Source organism: Gigantopelta aegis, chromosome 4 (assembly GCF_016097555.1).
Source record: "Gigantopelta aegis isolate Gae_Host chromosome 4, Gae_host_genome, whole genome shotgun sequence".
Taxonomy (NCBI): Eukaryota; Metazoa; Mollusca; class Gastropoda; order Neomphalida; family Peltospiridae; genus Gigantopelta; species Gigantopelta aegis.
The window spans coordinates 108,632,938-108,654,844 of record NC_054702.1 but is presented as its reverse complement, the minus strand read 5'-3'; the positions used below and the strand labels follow the sequence as shown (position 1 = coordinate 108,654,844).

The window sequence follows — 21,907 nt, the reverse complement described above, 5'->3', positions numbered from 1 at the left end:
GCCATAATTCATACTAATTTACATTCACATAGTAGCGGATCTACAAAGTTAAAATTAAGTAGGCCTAGATGGCTAAATGCTTCGTGAAAAAAAGAAAATCTAGAAGACTATTTCATGAAATGTGAATAAAAACTTAGTAATTTTTTCAATTATCATTTTGAGTCAAAAGCTCGTGTTTTATTGCGATCCGTATTCGTTTGCCTAAATGTGTCGTGCGTAATTTTTAAAATGTTTTCGACTGTTCCAAGACTACTTATCAATCCCAGGTTTAGTGGGCAGGTTTCTTGGCACATAGAGGAAACAAATTTGTAATTTTGGTCATTCTGACCCCCCCCCCCCCCCCCCTAAAAAAAACCCCTAAAAGGTAAAAATTAAGCCAATTAAAATTTATATTGACTTAACAGTGGCCCCCTGACCCCCCCCCCCCCCCCCCGCTTCCTACACCAGTGCTTAAAGTGAATTTGCCTCAAATTATTGTCCAAGTCTATGCATGTTTGAACTTTAAGTAAAAAGCACAAAAATAAATTAAATTGAAAACAAAAATTAACGGAATGGAAACACCCGGTTGGTAATTTTGCATCATCACCTTCTACCGGATTTAATACCGGCCTCGGTGGCGTCGTGGCAGGCCATCGGTCTACAGGCTGGTAGGTACTGGGTTCGGATCCCAGTCGAGGCATGGGATTTTTAATCGAGATACCGACTCCAAACCCTGAGTGAGTGCTCCGCAAGGCTCAATGGGTAGGTGTAAACCACTTGCACCGACCAGTGATCCATAACTGGTTCAACAAAGGCCATGGTTTGTGCTATCCTGCCTGTGGGAAGCGCAACTAAAAGATCCCTTACTGCCTGTCGTAAAAGAGTAGCCTATGTGGCGACAGCGGGTTTCCTCTAAAAACAGTGTCAGAATGACCATATGTTTGACGTCCAATAGCCGATGATAAGATAAAAAATCAATGTGCTCTAGCAGCGTCGTTAAATAAAACAAACTTTACTTCTACCGGATTTGCTGTTATCAACTTACTGACATACTAGAGATTGCAGCTTTAAAACTCATGACATTGTGTTTTCCAGTCATCTCTAAATTATTTCCCTTTGCGAATCAAACGCATGCGCGTCAGAAGCAGGAACCGCCATTTGTGTAAATAGGCAAAAATGTTCATCTGTCAGTGAACTTTAGTGCCCCAAAATGGCAAAACGGCTGTACATAGACAAGTAGCTAAATGTCTTCGGCACTGTCTATGTTCAGGAAGACGACCAGTCATGGAGATTTGAAAAGATCAGCTCAGAAGGTTGCAGATCCAAAGAAAGATTCCGTGACTCGGTTGAAGCACTTGCGATCTGTGCTTGGTAAGCCTGTAAGGTACTCCGATGACTGAAGCCTTGAAAGGTTCTGAAAAGAAGGAACACATTGTCAATATGAAATTTAGCTGCTAGAGCTATGAGCTCTGTAGACAAATACTGAATCATTACTATTTGCTATTCAATAACTGGCATTTATTGTGCAGTTCGAGTTGATATGTAGTAAATGGAGGGGTCACCCAAAATATGCCAAAAACCCTCACAAAAACCATAATTCTGCCAAAATCGTATCCAATAAAAAAAATTTATATACTTTATTGACAGTTTATCAATATTATATGATTTACAATTTATATGAAGCACAAATATTGTTGTCAGTCCTAAACATATGCATACGTCCGTTTCCGCCTTGTTTGTAAAATGCGGAACAGGACTGATTTTAGCGTCCGACTATTTACCACCAAGATACCCAAAAAATACACCCAAGACACGTATTGGATGAGCAGCTTTCGGGATTGTACTATACGAAATAATGAACAGGTGTGTTTCGAACAATAGCTATTGCTTTAGTGACGGGTTTTTTTAGTGTAAATATACCAAAAACCAGCTTTACAATATTTACAATAAAAAACCCATTTCCAAATAAAAAAACCTCACAAATGCGGGACAGAACAGATTTTAGAGTTTATAAAGCTCCAATCACAATTAACGTGTGTTTCAAACAATAGGTATTGCTTTACTGACGTTTTTTCTTTGGGAAAAAGTTTTTTGAGTATAAATATACCAAAAACCCGCTTTACAATATTTACAATAAAAATAACCATTTCCCAATCAAAAAACCTCACAAAAGCGGGACAGAACAGATTTTAGAGTTTATGAAGCTCCAATCAAAATTAATACGTGTGTTTCGAACAATAGGTATTGCTTTAGTGACGTTTTTTCTTTGGGAAAATGTTTTTTGAGTGTAAATATACCAAAAACCCGCTTTACAATATTTACAATAAAAAAAAACATTTCCCAATCAAAAAACCTCACAAATGCGGGACAGAACAGAATTTAGAGTTTATGAAGCTCCAATCTCAATTAACAGGTGTGTTTCGAACAATAGGTATTGCTTTACTGACGTTTTTTCTTTGGGAAAAAGTTTTTTTGAGTGTAAATATACCAAAAACCCGCTTTACAATATTTACAATAAAAAACTCATTTCCCAATCAAAAAGCCTCACAAATGCGTGACAGAACAGATTTTAGAGTTTATGAAGCTCCAATCATGGTTGCCATGGTTTATAATTTATAAAAATGCGATGATAGCCGAATGCGCATCTGACTCTATTTTTCAGAAAAACTGCGGTTGTTGACTTAATTTTTTCTTTACATCAAGCAGTATGGTTAATAAATCACAGCATAGACTTAAATTAAAAGACAAATATTAGTTTTTAATTAAAGTTTTCATAATTATTAATGAAAATATGGTATATTGAAATTTGTAGGTGTTGCCATGGTAACATAAATAATATAACTGACTATAAAATGTTAGCGTTACGTATTCTTAGTATATATGTGTGTAATTTCATGCTGAAATGTCAACTGATTTTAATAATATTACTAAAAATGTATAATAGTTAATGTTGGACATTATCTTCATAATTTACATAAAAGCGTTGATGACAGTATGTGCATTGCACCTTATTATTCTGAAAAAAAATGGCAGTCTGCTTAATTTTTTCTTTAAATCAATCACTATGCTTAATAAATCACAGCATACACTTAAATTAAAAGAAAAATAGTAGTTTTATTCATGTTTTCTTAATTATTAATGAAAAAATTGTATATTGAAATTTGCAGCTGTTGCCATGGTAACATAAATAAAATAACCATCTACAAAATGCTATCATTACGTAGGTGGATCATTATGGTATATATGGGTGTAATTTCATGTTAAAATGCCCATGGATTTTAACAAAATTACTAGAAATGTAGAACAGGTGAAAATTCTTTAAATTTAGGAAAAAGAATGCGGCAGGATAAGGGTTAAAATGAAGAAATTACGCCAATCAGTATCAAAGTACGATTTATGCATATTTATTCGTGAACGTTCGGGAAAAAAAGGGAAGTGACGTCAGAGCCGCTGTACTCTTCCATTGTTGTTAAGTGTTTATATATGGAGTAAGGGGCTTACAATCTTTTCAGTCCAGCAGTGCCGTACTGCACAGCCTTTGGGTGTAAAAATAAACAGTTTAAACGATCGGGATTGTCTTTTTACCGTTTTTCAAAGGATTGTGTCCGAAGAAAGACGCGTGTATTTTATTGCAAAACAAAAGATTGGACACCAACACCGCATAGTACTTTGGTGTCAGCCTATTTTAGTATTTACAGCCCGGAGCCCGAACGTTACCCAGAGACAAAAACAGTACTTGGTTGCGAATGCCGAGGAGTACATTGTACATATTTGGCACAAAGTTACACCTCAGCATGATGTATTTATATATGTTAAAACAAAAATGTAGATTTTTTTTGGTTTTTTTAAAGGAAGAGATTTTTCATGTTAGGCCTACATAACAAAATCTGTATTCACCGTCCGAAGAAGGAAACGTCAATAATTAATTAAATATGGCATATACAAACATAGGATTTGGCATGAGGATACATCTCAGTACGATGTATTTTAATCTTCGGGCGGAGTACGTCACAAAAACGTTCCTCATCGCCCGAAGCCCCAAAGTAACACGAAGTTCAATACAAAATAAACCACTACTGTCGGTGTCAAAATAACTGGCTGACTTGAGAATCGGAGTGTTGTTTTAGTTAATTGGTCCTTTCTTTCCGTGGCCTGCACATGTGATTCCTGATTGGCAGGTGTATGTTGCAGGGTATCGACCAGGTAAGTGATTACCACTGTCTAGACATACGTACAAAATACTTGCCAGTTTTTTCAGATCACAGGGTATTGTGGCGTAACCTGTCGCGACTGTAGTACAATGTTAATGGACATTATCAGCCGCCCTGCTTCATTACTGTAAATAATGCTGTAAAACCCTTGAATAAGTAGACTTTACCATCTAAAATTACAAAACTGACCAATTACATAGTACCAAAGAAAAGAAAATTATCACAGCTTAATAATATGCTTCTTTTTTTTAAGAGAGAAAAATACTATAACCCCATTTCGTTCTATTGATGCAAATTGAAATATATTTAGTTAAAAAGTTGATTATACTCTCAAGTCATTTATGTTGTTTTACAAGTCAGTTTAACTTTAATGAAAGTGAAGCGCCTTGTAAATTAGAGCGTTTGTTTACACTGTGCATACAGATTTCATTATGTACAGCCCGAACATGAAAAATGCGATATTTTCTATAAAAAAAAAAAAATGTCCTACATTTATATTAGGGCTCCGGGCTGTAAACATGGGCGTACATAAAGGGGGGGGGGGGTTCGCTTTTTTTATAATTTAATATATCTGACATTATTATATTTACTCAACATAGAAATATATGCCCAATATCTCTGCAATCTATTTTGGAACCCCCCTTTTCAAAATCCTATGTACGCCCATGGTAAATTGGTCGACCGGTCTGGTCTAGCACCATCGGTTTCTCCACCCTCCGACTCGCTATCCGTTTTTTTTTCAGTATCACTGTTGTAAGTAAATGTGTGTCTTTCTTCATTTACTAACAGCTCAAATTGATACGGCAAAACGTTTTGCGAACGAACACTCATTGTTTTGGTAAGCTGTGCAAGTCTTAGATTCTTTATGAGTGGTACGGACTGACGTCACGGACCTCATGATTGCCCTGCTCATTAAAGATCGGCAATTTCCGCTAAGAGCTCGTATCTGGGGGGTTTTTTTATGGAGATATTTTAAGTAATTAATTTTTAAAGAAATATTTTTTTAGGTGATTCAGTTTATAATTAATTGTACATGGTTGGTGCCAAATATAGGTCACTTGACATGTTTCCTTTTAATAAAATTAAAATTGAAGCCAGTACCCCATACACCCACCCCCACTTCTATGGCCTATGACATTAAATTAACAAACATACAGAAATATGGGGGTGGGTGGATGTTTATGGATGGTGTTGTTTTTTCTTTCTTCCTTTTTTCCCAAATAATTTTTTTAGAGCTTTATATATATATAGCTCATTATTTCTTTAAATAGCAATCTTTATGTTAGTTTGAATAGCTTTTTATATATTTTTTATTTAAAAAAAAATTTTTAAGTGACCCATCAGTTTTCATAATTTACCCCAAACCATTTCTAAAATTATCTAACAAATATGATTATTGTAAACTAATTTTATTCAGTGTACATTTAACTGCAATTTGTATATTTAAATACTGCATGTTCTTTTCCGGCGATGGCGATCTGCATGCGTGCTCTCGGCGATGGTTACAAAATTAACAAAAACAAAGGAATAAACAAAAACTGCAGTTAGGTATTTATTGATGCGAATAACTAATTTTTTTCTTCAGCCCTTGAGATGGCCTACATGTCTTTCGGCCCTGAACTGGCATGTGTATTCAAATTGACACGCAAAGCTTCAAGACATTAAACAATAAACTAACTGAATAAACAATAGGTGAAGCACTTTTTTTAAAGTACAGTTAAGTTGTCAATTAACCGTTTCTATCCTGAGACCCCCTTTCCCAAAACACACACTGAATACATCGATCTGTGTATGTCTGACCGTTCGACATCAAAGGAAACAGACTTGACGAGTACAAACATTTTGGTAAAAAATTGTTTATTATATCAAATATTCAGTAATTCTAAATAAAAGATTAGACACTTTTTTTATTTTGTTAGAGATAGGACCGTTATTAAAATTAAATAAATATTAAATAAATAACATAATATAATAATATAAAAATAAACATGATTTCCTGGATTTACGGCAAAGACTAAATCGTACATAAGGGCGATTCCTTAATGTATTTTTGGATAATTTTACATATTAATGAGTGTGACGGATGTGACATCATTTGGGCACACGGATTATTATTATATATATTTTTAAAAATATTTATTGTTTATATATTTATAGTTATATATTGATAATGTCAAGGTAGAGATGTCGGCATTGGATGGGTCCTAGTATTCTTGAAAGTGTGAAGATCGGTTGTTTGCTGCACCGTATTGCTGTTAAAGTATTCCTTTTAGGTAGTAGTAAAATTTACTGTGGTCGCTTAATACAGGTATTTTATCGAGGAAGGGGGTGGTACATTAAACCGAATTGACACTTTGCAAATCAGTCAATATAATTTGCAATCGTTTATAAATGGTGAGTTTGTGTTCCGACTGTTTATTATTTTATTTCAGCGTATTCGCAGTTATTTTCATCATGAAATAATATATTTATTATCTGTCATGTATATACCCGTCCTTCAGTTGCCAAGTCTATACGGCGGTCGTTTATATAATTTTACAATTTTACAATTTTAATAGGGACATACCCTAGTTTTTAAACATTAAGGCATATGTTTGACTATTATAGACGTTTTTTCAATTTTAGTGTATTTTTACATGATATTTCCCAATTTCAAAGTCACAGATTCGTGTTTCACTCAATTGTAACTTTATCTCAATGTGTTACAGATTTGTAGATTAAATAGACTTAGTGTTAATTTTCACGGGTTAAAACTAGGGTCTGACCCTTTAAGAGGTTTTTGCGCTTACATAAAGAACATATCAAAAACCTCAAACGTTGAAAAGTGTAAAAGGAAACCAATAGATAACCAATTACAATTAAAGGGGCATTCCTGAGTTTGCTGCATTGTAAGATGTTTCCGACTAATAAAATATTTCTACTATTAAACTTACATATTAAATATTTTTTTTTGTTTAGAATATCAGTGTCTGTATATTCAATGTGTTTCTGGTCGTCTTAATATTTGTAAGAAGCCCAAACTGAATTTTCTTTTCAATTAATTTCGTACGTACGAAAAAATATATTTTAGGAAATAAAATGAAGTACAAATATTAGAACGACCATTAGAATATTTTATGCGGAAAAATGCATTTGAGATGTAATTACAATCGTTAAAAAGTCTCTGTTAGTCGATAACGGCTTAAAAATTGCAGCAAACTCAGGAATGTCCCTTTAAATGTAACATTAAATAAAACTAACCTCGCTTTGCGGCTTCATACTGCTCCTCTGAGATGTCAATGCCACACTTGATATGGCACCATCGACAACAGCTATCACATTCGAGTGCCTTACTGTTTGCACGGACGCTTTTTAAACTTACAATACATGGATATTTCATGGTGACTGAAGGAATTGAATATTCTGATTAATATACCTTTTAGTATCTTTTATGCACTTGAATAAAAGTGGATATGGGACTGAATATTATAAAACGACCAAGCTAACTGCAGGATGTAACCATGTAACAAAGTTCAGCTACATCCTTTGTTGTTTTGTTTTGTTTTTAATCTTTTTGAATGAGTAGGTCGTTGGTCTACTGACATTTGATCTTTCAGAAACTCTAAAATCACAAACATTTTTAATCTTTCCGGTGTGATCTGTCATGGGTGGCGAATGAGTAGGTCGTCTGTGTATTCACTTCTGATGTTTCATAAAGTGTTTTTCGAACTATAGGTAAGCAGACAAAGTATATAAAAAAAACTTATTGGATAAGATTTTGGCATAATTAATGTTTTTGTGAGGGTTTTTGATTGGGAAATGTTTTTTTTTTATTGTAAATATTGTAAAGCGGGTTTTTGATATATTTACACTCAAAAAACTTTTTCCCAAAGAAAATACGTCAGTAAAGCAATAGCTATTGTTCGAAACACACGTGTTAATTGTGATTGGAGCTTCATAAACTCTAAAATCTGTTCTGTCCCACATTTGTGAGGTTTTTTGATTGGGAAATGTTTTTTTTAATTGTAAATATTGTAAAGCAGGTTTTTGGTATATTTACACTCAAAAAACTTTTTCCCAAAGAAAAAACGTCAGTAAAGCAATACCTATTGTTCGAAACACACCTGTTCATTATTTCGTATAGTACAATCCTGAAAGCTGCTCGTCCAATACGTGTCTTGGGTGTATTTTTGGGGTATCTTGGGGGTAAATAGTCGGACCCTAAAATCAGTCCTGTTCTGCATTTTACAAACAAGGCGGAAACGGACGTATGCATATGTTTAGGTCTGACAACAATGTTTGTGCTTCATGTAAATTGTAAATCATATAATATTGATAAACTGTCAATGAAGTATATAAAAAAAAACCTTGTTGGATACAATTTTGGCAGAATTATGGATTTTGTGAGGTTTTTTGTTTGCGAAAAGGTTTTTTGATTGTAAATATGCCAAAAACTGGGTTTTTAGTTTAAAAAATAATAATTAATAAATACTGTTCTTCATTTTTGCAAAACGTTTCACTTTTGTTTTTATGGACGTGAATACATATTTGTATTCGTCATCTCGTATTTGTGATATATATCTTATTCGCAACCATGTGTATTCGTTACACCCCTACTAGGACCCTTGGTACATTATGCTCTATAGAGCATGTTCTCAGAGTGCATACCATCAAACAAAATTGTTTCCAAAATCAGTGGTCAAACAGAAAATATTAAACCTACCAAAAATGTAGGCTTTGAATTTCTTTTCGAAATAATTTCCACAATATTAACAAAATAAATCGTCTCACAAAAAAATAAAAACATTATCTTACTATGACTCATAGTATGACATAAAATTTGCTTCTTTGGTATTACCAAGTCTTTGAATGAGACTGGTGGCTCCTAAATTCTGAAAATTGTAATCTCGACAGTGTTTCTGTTTCTTATTAAATATACCTGTGTATGTATAAAGTTGAGTTGCTATGATTATCTCAATGTGCATTTTATTTGTATTATTTCATTTCAGACAATTATGATACTTTGGAGGCAAAGAAATTTTTCCAGGAAAACTACTCTCACATCTATTACATATTCTATGATAACTTTGGTGTTGTGGAGCATGAACTCAAACAAAGAGGTACTGCATTTTTCACTTTTATTTCAGTAACAAATGTAAATGGTATTTTATACAGGGCCAGCTCTGCCAATCGCCAAATTTGCCAATTGCAAAAAGTTTATACGAAATACAAGCAGACTCGTCTTTTAACTGAACTGAAGATGTTGTTGGTCTGATATTCACTGGCAGTTCCGGTTTTGCTGAACCGATCAAAGTTTTAATATTATTATTTTAATAAAGATTTCAAGATATACGAAAAACAAAAAAGACATTTGTGTGATCCCCTAATGTCTAAATTTTTGTTTGTTATTCCCATCTTCTTTTGAATTCAGGCCAGCAAAAGTTACTTTGTGTGATCCCGTTGACAAGTGGTCAAAAACAAACTATAGGATTGTACGAAAACAAAAGAAACATTTACAAGTCATGTCTTTCGATTTGCTGTCACATGCAACATTTCACTAACAAATAGTTGGCCACCAGTAATCTTTTATCAATCCATGACATCAATATACCTACGGATGTAACTTTATTCAAGTTATAAGTGTAAACTTTGAAAAAACTAGTTTGTTTGCCGCCATTTTCTTTTACTCTTATACTAATAGTAGTACAGTGCAAGTGTAATATGCAAAACAGGAACCAGTCTTTTATTAGTTTTAAAGGTTGCATGTCACCATTTACGTTTGCAAAACTTTAAATGTGTAAATTATTAATTTAATTTATAAAATAACACTTGCATTGCAAAAATTAAATAAATAATAATAATATCATGAAAGAGAAATTTAACAAAGTACCTACATTTAAAAATTACTATTTTTGTCTGTGAATTGGAGGATGGTGGGGTTGTAAGCCTTAAACTATAATACATGTACACTTTATGCTAATAAAGGTTCTTGACAGATTTTTTTCCCCCCTTTTTTGGAGGGGAGAGGAGTTCCCATTCATAAGTAAATAAATATATACTCATTCATAAGTTATAAAATATTCTTTCTTTTTTTAATACTGTTAACTGTTGTAACATAAAACTGGGCAAGTGAATTTTTCACAATGGCCAGTGAATTTTCAACCACTGGCCCCATGGCAAGTGAATTTTAAAAAGGTCTAGAACTCCTGGAAGGTTTTTCGAAACAAAGCCAATTATATGTTTCTTTAAATCTAGTGTCATGAAATATGAGTTCCTTGTATCGCTTCGCTAAATGTTTAAAAATTGTATGCTCATTAACATTTCATGTTTTACAGTATTCAAATTATGTATGTTTGACCTAAAAACATTGCTTTATATTGCAGTGAACAAGGCTCACAGAGAAGAACTGGATGGAGTTCTGCATATCTTTGAAGTAAGCTTTAATAAAAACTTTGTTTACTTTCTTGGTGGATACATAGATGATTCGTCACAAATGTTTTTTAATATGGAAAATATCAACTGAGTATGTTAATTGGTATTTGTTGAGGCTCTGCCAAGACAAATACTGATTAACTAGACAAGGTTGATATTTTCCACATTAAAAACACGAGTAGCAAATTCTATTTATCCCACAACACTTCTAAAATAACGTTTTCATTTGATATCACAGTACTAAAATCGCCTTCATTGGTAATATGACGTCATCATGATTAGCACAATTTAGTTTGACATCACGTATGCTCGAGTATACAGGTCTTGTTGACTTGTAAACAAATGACCCATTGACAGTAACACATTGCCTAGAAACCTTGCATATTTGTATGTACCTTTAAATTTGCATACCATTATTACACAGGTTAAAGGCATACTGTCACGGATTTAAGGACCTTATTTCTCTAAAAATGGATAATAAATAAAAATTACATTAATTGTTGGAAACCAAATCTAGCTATTGCATCAACTTAACTGAACCATGATGGAGTGAAGTCCATGTCAACCATCTCAGCAATTTTAGTCTTGAATTATGGACCATTGCCATAATTCAGTTATTTTGACAAAATATCATTAATAAATATGGAGTATGGTGGCTATGAAAATGGTTGAATAAAGTACATTTAGGGACAAATCAAATTATTTTTGTTCAGGTAATACTTTGTTAGACCATTAAATAGGTCAGTGGTTTGTGACAATATGCCTTTAACCTTTAGACTACTGGATTAATTTTTAACAAAAACCACGTTGAGTGGGTACAAGTTTATAATTTTTACTCACATATATTCACTTAAATGTTTCATAAATACATGAAATAAAGTTCATATATGAATCGGTAAGTATTATTTTCGTGTCTTTTTTTGTAATTTTTATTATTTTAGATTGGCTAATGGTGATTAAAATTAGGCAAAAAATCGAAAAAGTTGCGTTTACTTACGGGCATTTGTGGCCAGCTGTCCAGTATTTATGTCCATTATTCCCGATAACAGTGGTTTTCAGACCAGAATTTTTTTAAAAACCCGAACTACGATTCATATTGCAATATTTGGTAATTTCAGTTGTTGGTAAAACGATCAAATTTATTATCAAATTAGCTGTTACAATCAGCTATCGATCCCTGAAAATTACCGCGACGTGCCGCCATTGTTGTCAAGCGAAAATACTTGCCGAAAATCTTTTTTCTTTAATTATATTTCCGTTTCCGGTGAGTGTAGTGTGCAAAACGGCGGGAAATATGAATTGGGGAATGCACTGTATACAGTGTACAGTATATCGACTGACGTGACGTCGGGCGAAATATCTCACCTGCAGTAGTCAGAAGGTTAATATACTAAATTACTGCATGGGTTTATGACCGATATCATTGTTAAGTTAGAGGATAAATTTGTTTACTTTCTTGGTGTAATTGAGTAGCATTATGCATGACACACATAATATACACCGGGTTGAAAATTAGCAGTCGCCCGGTCACCTGTGGCGACCTTTATTGGCTAAGGGCGACTAAGAATTTAGTAGTCCGTTAGGCGATCATCGATTTTAAGGTTTGGCGTGTTTGGTATTAGTTAAAAAAGAAACACACCAATACTGAATCGAAAGTGACAATACACACCGCGTCTATGTTGGATCTGTTAGCAGAAAACATTGATTATATGTTCTGTAGTTTGACAGCACCAAACTGATAAATGAAGATAAAATTTGTATAAAAACATTAATTTATTAAGTTTTAAACCCATACCATCTCAAATAAGTAAAACTTCAGTGTAAATTAAAACAAAAATTGTTTACAGATTACCATGAAACTGCATAGGTTAACTTTTTGTTTTCTGATACAGGTTTTAAGGCAATTGATGGAACATCTAAGGTAATCTGAATGACAAAACTGTAGTACAAAGCAGAGTCGAATGGGCATTTGGCAAAATAGTGGATAATTCGATGGATCTCTATCTAGTGCTTTGTCTATAGGAGAACAGCCACTCCCGAGTACAAAGCAGAGTCGAATGGGCATTTGGCAAAATAGTGGATAATTCCATGGATCTCTATCTAGTGCTTTGTCTATAGGAGAACAGCCACTCCAGAGGAAATAATTTCATCCCTCTTGCACCGCCAGAAACTTGCATTGCCACAGAGGACTGCCACTCTGAGACTAGTTTACTGAAGCACGCACAGTTCTACTGTTAGTCTCTTTGTACTGCATTATATTTTACTTCAGAGACAATGCAGTCACGCAGCACACCTTGGCTGTTCTAGAATTTTGTATTCAGCCCTGTATTAAAAATGAGATTTAATATGTATAATTTATTGGCAATTTGTAAAGAAACTTTTTTTTTTTTTTACACTGGATTTTTTCTCCTCAATTTTTTGAGTTGGTATTGGTTTAAAACTTAATAACATGTTTTTATATGAATTTTAACTTTATTCATTATGACGTTAAATGCCAATTCATCGTTTTCTTTTGACGCAAACGGATTATTTTCGGTGAGCACATGGTTATTATTTAACGAAAAACATTCTGGTTTTGATTTTGGCTGTGCAGTTTAATTTCAATGTGATAATTCAAGGGCTGGTTGAATTTGAGAAGGGCCAGTAAGATTTTTCTTCAACTAGCCCTGCTGGCGACCATGGTTTTCATGTTCATTTTCAACCCTGTATACATGCAGTGTAATATTAATAAAATTAGGTTTGCAAGTTTTTTTCAAACAACCTAGTAGTAGTTACTATTTTTCATTGTTTGTGAAAACTTTTTTTCCAGAAAATTCTGTTCCTCTTACCAGAGTTGATTCATAAGAGATGGATGTTTCACAGCATTGGTATGTTGAGGTTTTGTAATTTGAAACAAAACTGTTGTTTTCATTATGTTGACTATTTTGACTGGTTCCTGAAGTCGTCATTCAGTTTAATGTGTAGCGTAAAAATCAGTCTCTAGATAAATGTTAGTGACAAACGGCGGATGCAACAGACTTAGCAGTAAACCCAGTGTTTGCCAACAGTACTGTAATCATCAGTTTTACAGCGAGTGGCAAATATAAAATGGTATTGGGTTTTTTAATTTCGCTGAAAATCATAATTCTGTTTCCAGATGTAAATACTGTTTCACACTGGGAATACCACTGTTTCTGTCTGTTTTCCACGATCAGAGAAAATCACTGGCTCTATAGTAATAATTATTAATTAGAAATGTGTATTTTTTCCCATCAGTTTTCCATGTTGCAAACAAAAATACAAACAAAACCATAAGTTTTCCATGTTGCAAACAAAAATACAAACAAAACAAAATTAGTAATATAGTAATAATTATTAATTAGAAATATGTATTTTTTTCCCATCCGTTTTCCATGTTGCAAACAAAAATACAAACAAAACAAAATTATTATGCAATGTTTTTGTCCGATTCAACTTACATATTTTATATATATTCTTGTTTTAGTATGCCCATATAGTCCTTAGTTCTGTGTTTTAAAAACTTAGTCCCAGATTTTTTACCATGTATGGATAAGGTGGATATATCTCTTTGGTACAGCACTCTTCTGTTGTTTGATCAGTATGGACACTCATTGGTGGGCCCATTGGGTTATTTCTTATTCCAGGCAGTGCACCACAACTGGTATATTAAAGGCTGTGGTATGTACTATCCTGTCTATGGGATAGTGCATATAAAAAATCCCTTGCTACTAATTGAAAAATGTTGCAGGTTTCCTCTCAAAGACTATATGTCAAAATTACCAAATGTACATCTAATAGCCTATGATTCATGTGCTCCAGTGGTGTTGTGAAAACAAATTTTACACCTATGGATATTCATCTTAGTCTTCTCTGAAAGAAAGATATATTAACTTTTATTTTTAATTTATTTTGAACTTTTGTAAATTTAATTAGAATCAGATAGTTAAACCCAGCTGTATAATTTCCACAATAATTTTGCTGTTTGAGTATACTATTTGCAAGTCTAGTTGTGGACTGCGGTTATATTTAAATTCATATATCTATGCTTATTGATATTTTTAGGCCGTGTTATGAAGAAACTGTTGCATACAAGCAACTCTATAAAGGTTTGTATATCTTTTATGACAGTCTGGATTTTCATTTTATATTTGATTTGTGTGTCATCTATTAGTAACATTAAATTCAAGTTTGTATTAACCTTTAATGTACTAAATTAACAAATAAAAATGGTTGAAATATTTTTTTACCACATTACATTATGCCGTATTCTCAAACTTTTCTTCTTGTAAAGTCGTATTTGTCCATCCTAAAGTAGGGCTCAAACTTAACGCCGACACCGATGCATGTGCTGTTGTTGTAGTGTGAATTGCCGATGGCATTTGTTTGCCACTGGATAAACCTGTTAAAAGGATTATTGTTTTTTTATATTTGTTATAAAAGTTACGCTTTTAAAAGTACCATAGGTAACAAATTCTTCAGTGTGTGAGCCCTGCTGAAGTAATTGTAGGCAATCAGATTATGTGCTTAGCCATTTTTTTATTTTTATGTTGAGTTTGGTATATTTTTGTTAGCTGCGCAGAGAAGGCATGAAACTGTTCATCGTCTGGTATCAGATTCTGCAGGAGAATGCTTCCGAAGAGTGTCATCAGATATTTTGGCAGCTGGTGCCAGGACTCGGAGAAGGGCTTCATCAAAATATTCTCAGCCAGAAGGCAACATCAACTGCAGACAGTGAGTATATAATCATTTTTAATTGTTCTAATTTTTTTGTGCACAATCTCACTAATTGGGTTTATTTCTTGGTGTTTGTTGATCCCTGCAGTGACCATTTTCTGTAGTCTTGGTTGAGCAATAATAGTAGTAATATGATTTCAGTTTTCAAGGCGCTTCTTTCAATGCACTCAAAATCTACGTTTTCCATGTTTAGTGATATTTTATTAGTTTCCTACCAGTCCGGCTGGAGGGGAAGTCAGCTTTTGTCTCTGTCTGTCCATTGACGGTCCTACATTTAGTTTTCTGGACGTCTGAAATTTTGTGTATAGCTTTATCATGTAGAGTTACAGATGACGTTTGACTTTCATGGGGATTTTCCTGTTTTTGACAGCGTTATTGCCCTTGAACTTAGAACATATGGCAATTTGTTGGGCCTGATAGAGAACATGTATTGCTTTAGCAGTACTCTCTGAATGCTTATTTAAAAAAATTATTATGTCATCATCAAAGGAAATAATTATAGGCCATGCTTCTTTATATCAAACAAACTACAATGTACTAATTAGGATAAACATGTCAACTACAACAGCTTGCTGTGAATATGCACATCAAAACCTACCTACCTAAATATGTCACATCATGATGGCTGATGCTGTTCCATATATTGAACATGCACATGACTTTTTCTTCTTTTTTGTGAAAAATTTGTACATTGTTTAAATAGAAGCTACACAATGGTTGTCACCAGTGGGGTAAAATACGCTCGCCTTTCACGAACACCTGATATCACATGATTCATGAGTGCATGCTGTGTGGAGCGGTATAGTTCAATCACTGTCTGGTATTGAAAGTCTTTTGCAGCAATTGGATGACAGAATGGCTCACTTGAGAACATTATGACCAAATAATGGCGGCACTATAAATAGAACATTGCATCACACACATCATGCTTAAATACCAGGTATTGCATTTGGGTGTTCTAGCCAATGCACCACGACTGATATATTAAAGGCAGTTTTATGTGCTATCCTGTCTGTGGGATGGTGCATATGAAAGATCCTTTGCTACTAATGGAAAAATGTAGCAGATTTTCTGTCAAAAACTATATATCAAAATTACTAAAAAGTTGATAGCTGATGATTAATACATCAATTTGCTCTAGTGGTGTCTTTAAACAAAACAAACTAAAAAAAATTGAATTTGGGGATTTTTCTTTAGGATTATGCTTCTTAACCAGAATCTGAGATTAACAAAAGCATGGAATGCTGTTAAATTCACAGCTGTTGTTAACAAATAATAATAATGAGTGGTCGTGATCAGCTAATAAAATTATCATTGATTTTAGTTGCGGTATGGTGTTTAGCTCTGAAACGCAGTAAGTTAAACAAGTGTTCTGTTTATGCCAGGTTCCTTTAAGACGCTATTTTAATGAGTTTGACAATGAAACACTGCTGTGATTGAAGAAACATTGACTTTAGAAAATAGAATACTGTATAACCGGAAATGTTTTGGTTTTTTATTATCGATGGTAAGTAGGCAGCCTTGAAAATACCTGAAAATATCAATTCTATGAAAAAAAATTCCTTATGATCATCATAATAAATTGACTATTTACTGCAATATATTATTTGCTGCTATGTGTGGATCACAGGAAACTACAAGGGCACAGAGTATGAATTCAAGACAACAAATTACTATATTTCGTACAGTAAAATGAATACATACTAGTATGTCCCTTTTTTTACTGGTTACAATTTTTACGGTCCCAGTAAAGAAATTTGCGGGGTCCTTCCCAAGGGGAAACACTGAATTATATTAGCCTGTTTGTGAAGAGATTATAATGGCAATTGTTAACTTCATGAATGGGTGGTTACCAGCCCAATAATTTACTGTACCTAATGGTTACTAACCTATACATAGGTTACCAGGCACTAGGCTTATTTCGATGCCCGATTTAACCATCTCTTGGTTGCCCACATATTTCATAAAATGTTTTATGAATATAATTTTGAACTGTTTTTAAAATGAAACTGAAATTTAAAATGTTTTTATTATTATCATTACTTACCAGTTTAGTTTTATTTCTTTTTTAACATTATTTATCTACAGCTCATCTTCGCTTAGGCTGAAAAAAAGTTTATTTTGTTTAATGACACCACTGGAGCACACTGATTAATTAATCATCGGCTATTGGTTGTCAAACATTTAGTAATTCTGACTCGTAGTCATCAGAGGAAACCCGCTACATTTTTCCTAATGCAGCAAGGGATCTTTTATATGCACTTTCCCACAGACAGGAAGGCACATACCACAGCCTTTGTCCGGTTGTTGTGCACTGGTTGGAACGAGAAACAACCCAATCAGCTACCTGAACTCGGCCCTAGCCTACTTGTCTTTGGCCCTGAACTAGCATGTGTATTAAAACTGACACACAATTTCGGTCCGTTTTTATTACTTTGACTCAAAGACTTTACAGAGTTAAAATAACACGCTACAGATTTTTCAGACTTTTCTTGCATACATGTTGCCATTAAAATTAATAACTGTGATTATTAAAATAAGCAAACATTGTTATGCTGAATTCTTGATGACACCGCTTCTCGTTACCAGTCGCGATATCCCTGTTAATATTTGGTATTATTATTATATGTTAGGTGTCGGATAGATTATGTAACCGATTGTTCACATCGGAAGATAGAAAATGGCTTAGCCAAATTTTTAGCTCAGAACTGGATGCTTGTTGGTGTAGTTTGTGGCCTTTCATATGTCTTATGCCCTTTGCTAATAGCCACCATTCTGAAATGTGTCTGTCTGCATTGAACTCGTCAAAATCATGCACGGTGGACGCTGAGTGGATGGCAGTGTTAGGGTGGATATTTATATTGCCTGTCAGTCAAGTTATCAGTTTCGATACTTTTGAATTGCCCGTGACTGTCTGAGTGTCGGGAAGTTTTGTTTTTCATTTTACTTGTTTTATGATTTTCTTGGTTGCCCGTCGGGGCAACTGTTTGTCAAAGAATGGTTGCCCGCAACATATTTTGGTTGTCCCGGGCACGTGGACAACCGATTTGTGCACCCCCATGAAGAATGATAAATGTAGTTGATTTTTGGAACAGACTGGTATTGTTAAGCTGTGAATAAACATTTAGAAATTAGTTTAATGAGCCATTTTTAATTGGCCAATCAAAATAAGGGACACAAATGGTTTTGTAAACTTCCGGAAAAATTTCATCGACAGGTGACAAAAACAAAAGAGGTGAGAAAGTTTTTAACAACCGGTGTTTAAACATTAAAACAAGATTGCTAGTACAAGTGTTTGTCTTTATTTCACACTTTCTGGAGAGTTGAACCACATCCTGGATTAATTTCATTAATTGTACACACAGTGCAGCACTTAGTGGAGTTGCTCAGAAAGGGATAATATTACGTATACCTCTGTTGACCACTCTAGTGTCGATTTAATGTTATGTACCAAAGTATAGTTTTGTACGTGTTAGTAATTTAAAAAAACAAACAAAAAACAAAAACCATGACACCGCGAAAATTAAAAACCACAAACTGCCTGCATTTTTGATACCGCGAAAATTTACTGCCGCAAATAATACCCGTTTTACAGTATTTATTTGTTAAAAGTACGTTGATCCTCTCCTGCCTTCTGAACCTGAAGGACTGTCTACACAATGCTTGGTGCACCGTCGGTGATGATGTAACAGAACAATGTACTGATGTACGGTCATGGTCGTACTTTGTTATCACCTAATCGGTTGCGTTCAGTTCTTCCACTGATTGGCCTTAACTTAGAGATGCATTAGGATGTTAAACGTATCATTTAAAAATTATTCCATATGTGCACCCGCTTAATACTGACGATTTGCTGACATGGCATCACGTGTTGACTCCCTAAACATGGAAGATCCCTAGTACCCCTAAACTGTCGAAAACATCTTCGCAGATATTGCATAGTGTTCTGATGAACACCAATAAATACCAAAATTACTAGCAACAGCATTTGTGCCATTCTAACCCATCGTTCGAAAGAGTTCATTTTCTGGGAGGCGTGGCATCACACTGACGACGATCAGATACCAAAAAAAATATTTTTCCGAGTGATGAGAATCCATACAATAGTAGTGACCAAGAATGCTAGTAATGCAACGTGTGATCACAAAGTATGAATAGTTCGTGCAATTGACAGGACACCGCTGGAATATCGACGGGAGTGATTTTACGTTCAGTTACTGAAATTGTTATAACCAGATTTCAAGTAAATTATATTCTATATGCAATCATTTGGTGCACAGGAACTTTTTTCCGCGAATATATATATATATATATATATATATATATGGAGGTTGACAGTGAAATAAGTTAAAAGATAGGAGCTTCCAGATCGGCAAGAAATTAAATGGAACTCAAAAGAGAAAGGACAGGGCAGTCGGATTAAAAAAATAAGAATAATAAAAATAAATAAAAAATTGATTAATGATATGATCCAAATGAACAAAAATTACTTTAATATTCTGACCAGGAAAATTGAAGTAATATATTGAAGTAATAAAATACTGTTGTACATTAATTAATAAATAGTAAACTTTTCATCACATGACAATACTAACACAGAAAAAGAAAAATGGATGTTGCTGAAATTTATAATTCCATTTCACAGTGTCATTTCTATGCTTTGTTAATTTTCCATGAACAAACCACTGGGTCTTATATTAAAATTACCATAGTTCATTGTTAATAATTAACCTTCTGTCCTGTTGTCATTATATTTTTGTATAAACCTTGAAAAAATAAAAGTACAATATTAAATTTGCATCTCTGTTGCATTTATGGATTTTGTTTCCCTCCTGTATATATATCCAAAGTTAAATACAGAAGAAAGGACCCCCTGGATAGGTTATTGAATTATTTGCTCAGTTCTCTATATTTGTTTAAAAAAAAAAAAAAATTAATTCTGTTTTGCAAGATTTAATGTTCAATGTTTTTGTTCTAGATAATAGTGAACTATTTCAGTTGTAAACTTTACTTTTTAGTTAAAATCAAACCTGCCATTGTGAACATCGACATTAATCATTTTGCTATTTATTATTAAGACTAAAGTAAATTATGTTTTTGAAAACTTATTTAAGTATGCGATACAAAGTTTGATTTTAATTTTATAAATAAATCATGTAGTATTGTCACCCCGTGTCATTTTTTTATCATTAGTGTCTGTCTTATTGAAACGTGATGTTCGTGTAAACTATTTTACTGTAATGGTTAGGATGTCAGCAATAATACTTGTGGATTTTCATTGTTATTTTTTTAAATAATCTTATTATTATTTTTTATTTTTTATGATTATTATTATTATTATTAGGCTGGAAACCTATTGTTTTTGGTGGGATTTATTTAATTTTTTTTGCCTCTGTTGTCATCTTGTAAGAACGGTTCTCAGCCGATTTAGCCGAGATTTGGTAGGTAGTTGGGTACTTCAGGGGGATTGATTGTATTAAAAAAGTAATGTACAATTGGAAATTTTATTGCTTTTTGTATTAAAAATATTTTTGTGTCGTCTGTTTTGTCATTTTGTAAGAAACTTTCTGGGCCCATGTAAGTGAAATTTGGTAGGTAGTTGGGCCCACCAGGGTGATTGATTGTATTAAAAAATTTGTATTTATAGGTTATGATGTATATTGGCCTCTATCGCAAATTTCATGTTGTATGTCAGTTTTTATGAAATTTACAAGTAAAAACTCTTGAAATTCTAGATTCCTACTGCCTATCTAGATAAAAGTGTCAAAATATTGAATTAATCCATGGCTTACTTCCGGGGGAAGTGGGATTTCTAATGTTAAGTCCAGCCCTTTTCATGCGGTTTTTTTCATTTTTAAAACACGAAAATCAGTATATGTCGAGAAGTTTTCAAATTACAACAATATTATTTTCACTGTTGTAATCTACTTAGATCATAATAAACTTTTACATTTTTTGTTTTGTGAAAATTTTCTTATAGATTTTGCAAATGAAAACCCCACACATTTTTGTACTGTTTATATATTTAAATCTATGAAGGTCACAGAAATAAAATGTATATGTTAGGATTAAAAGTTTATTCCTTTATTATCATGTTAAATATGAAACGTGAAGTATATATATTTTTCTTAGTATAAGATAAAACTTGAGCAAATTGATTTTCTGTGTTATCACGACTCTCACAGGACTCTGTGAATGTGTGTATTTTTAGCAGCGTGGGGTCTTGGAACATGTTTGTGCACTGTTAACGAAGCATGTGGATTTCAAAAATATATTATTAACTTTATTAGAAAGTTTCTGGGCCAATTTGGCTGAAACTATCAGTTTATGCGTGCTTGTGTGTGTGTGCTCGGGCGTGCACTCAGGCATGTGTTCTGGAATGTGGATGTTGGGTCATGCTCTCCCAGGAAAATATATTAGAAAAGAAAATGTGTTTGCCACAGTGGAGTTCGACCCCAACCTCTCTATGTGTGTGTGTGTGTGTGTGTGTGTGAATGTGTGTTCAGGTGCGTGTACAGGAATGTGCACGGTGGAAACAAAATGGGGAGGGGGCTTGACATTAAAAATAAAAT

At 33.5% G+C, this 21,907-nt stretch overlaps 1 protein-coding gene across 6 annotated transcripts in view; it reads left to right on the top strand.

The window, feature by feature from the left end:
- The first annotated feature begins 1,137 nt into the window (after nt 1–1,137).
- The window catches only part of LOC121371721 (ral GTPase-activating protein subunit alpha-1-like), a 95,148-nt gene continuing 74,378 nt past the window's right edge, over nt 1,138–21,907 (top strand). For all 6 annotated transcript variants that reach the window (XR_005957820.1, XR_005957821.1, XM_041497819.1 and 3 more), the window contains exons 1-6: nt 1,138–1,350; nt 9,179–9,289; nt 10,553–10,602; nt 13,411–13,468; nt 14,664–14,707; nt 15,173–15,332. Coding sequence is in view for 4 of the 6 variants with exons in the window: in XM_041497819.1 (XP_041353753.1) it covers nt 1,224–1,350; nt 9,179–9,289; nt 10,553–10,602; nt 13,411–13,468; nt 14,664–14,707; nt 15,173–15,332 (550 nt within the window). In the remaining 2 variants the exon portion in view is untranslated. The remainder of the gene's footprint in view (nt 1,351–9,178; nt 9,290–10,552; nt 10,603–13,410; nt 13,469–14,663; nt 14,708–15,172; nt 15,333–21,907) is intronic.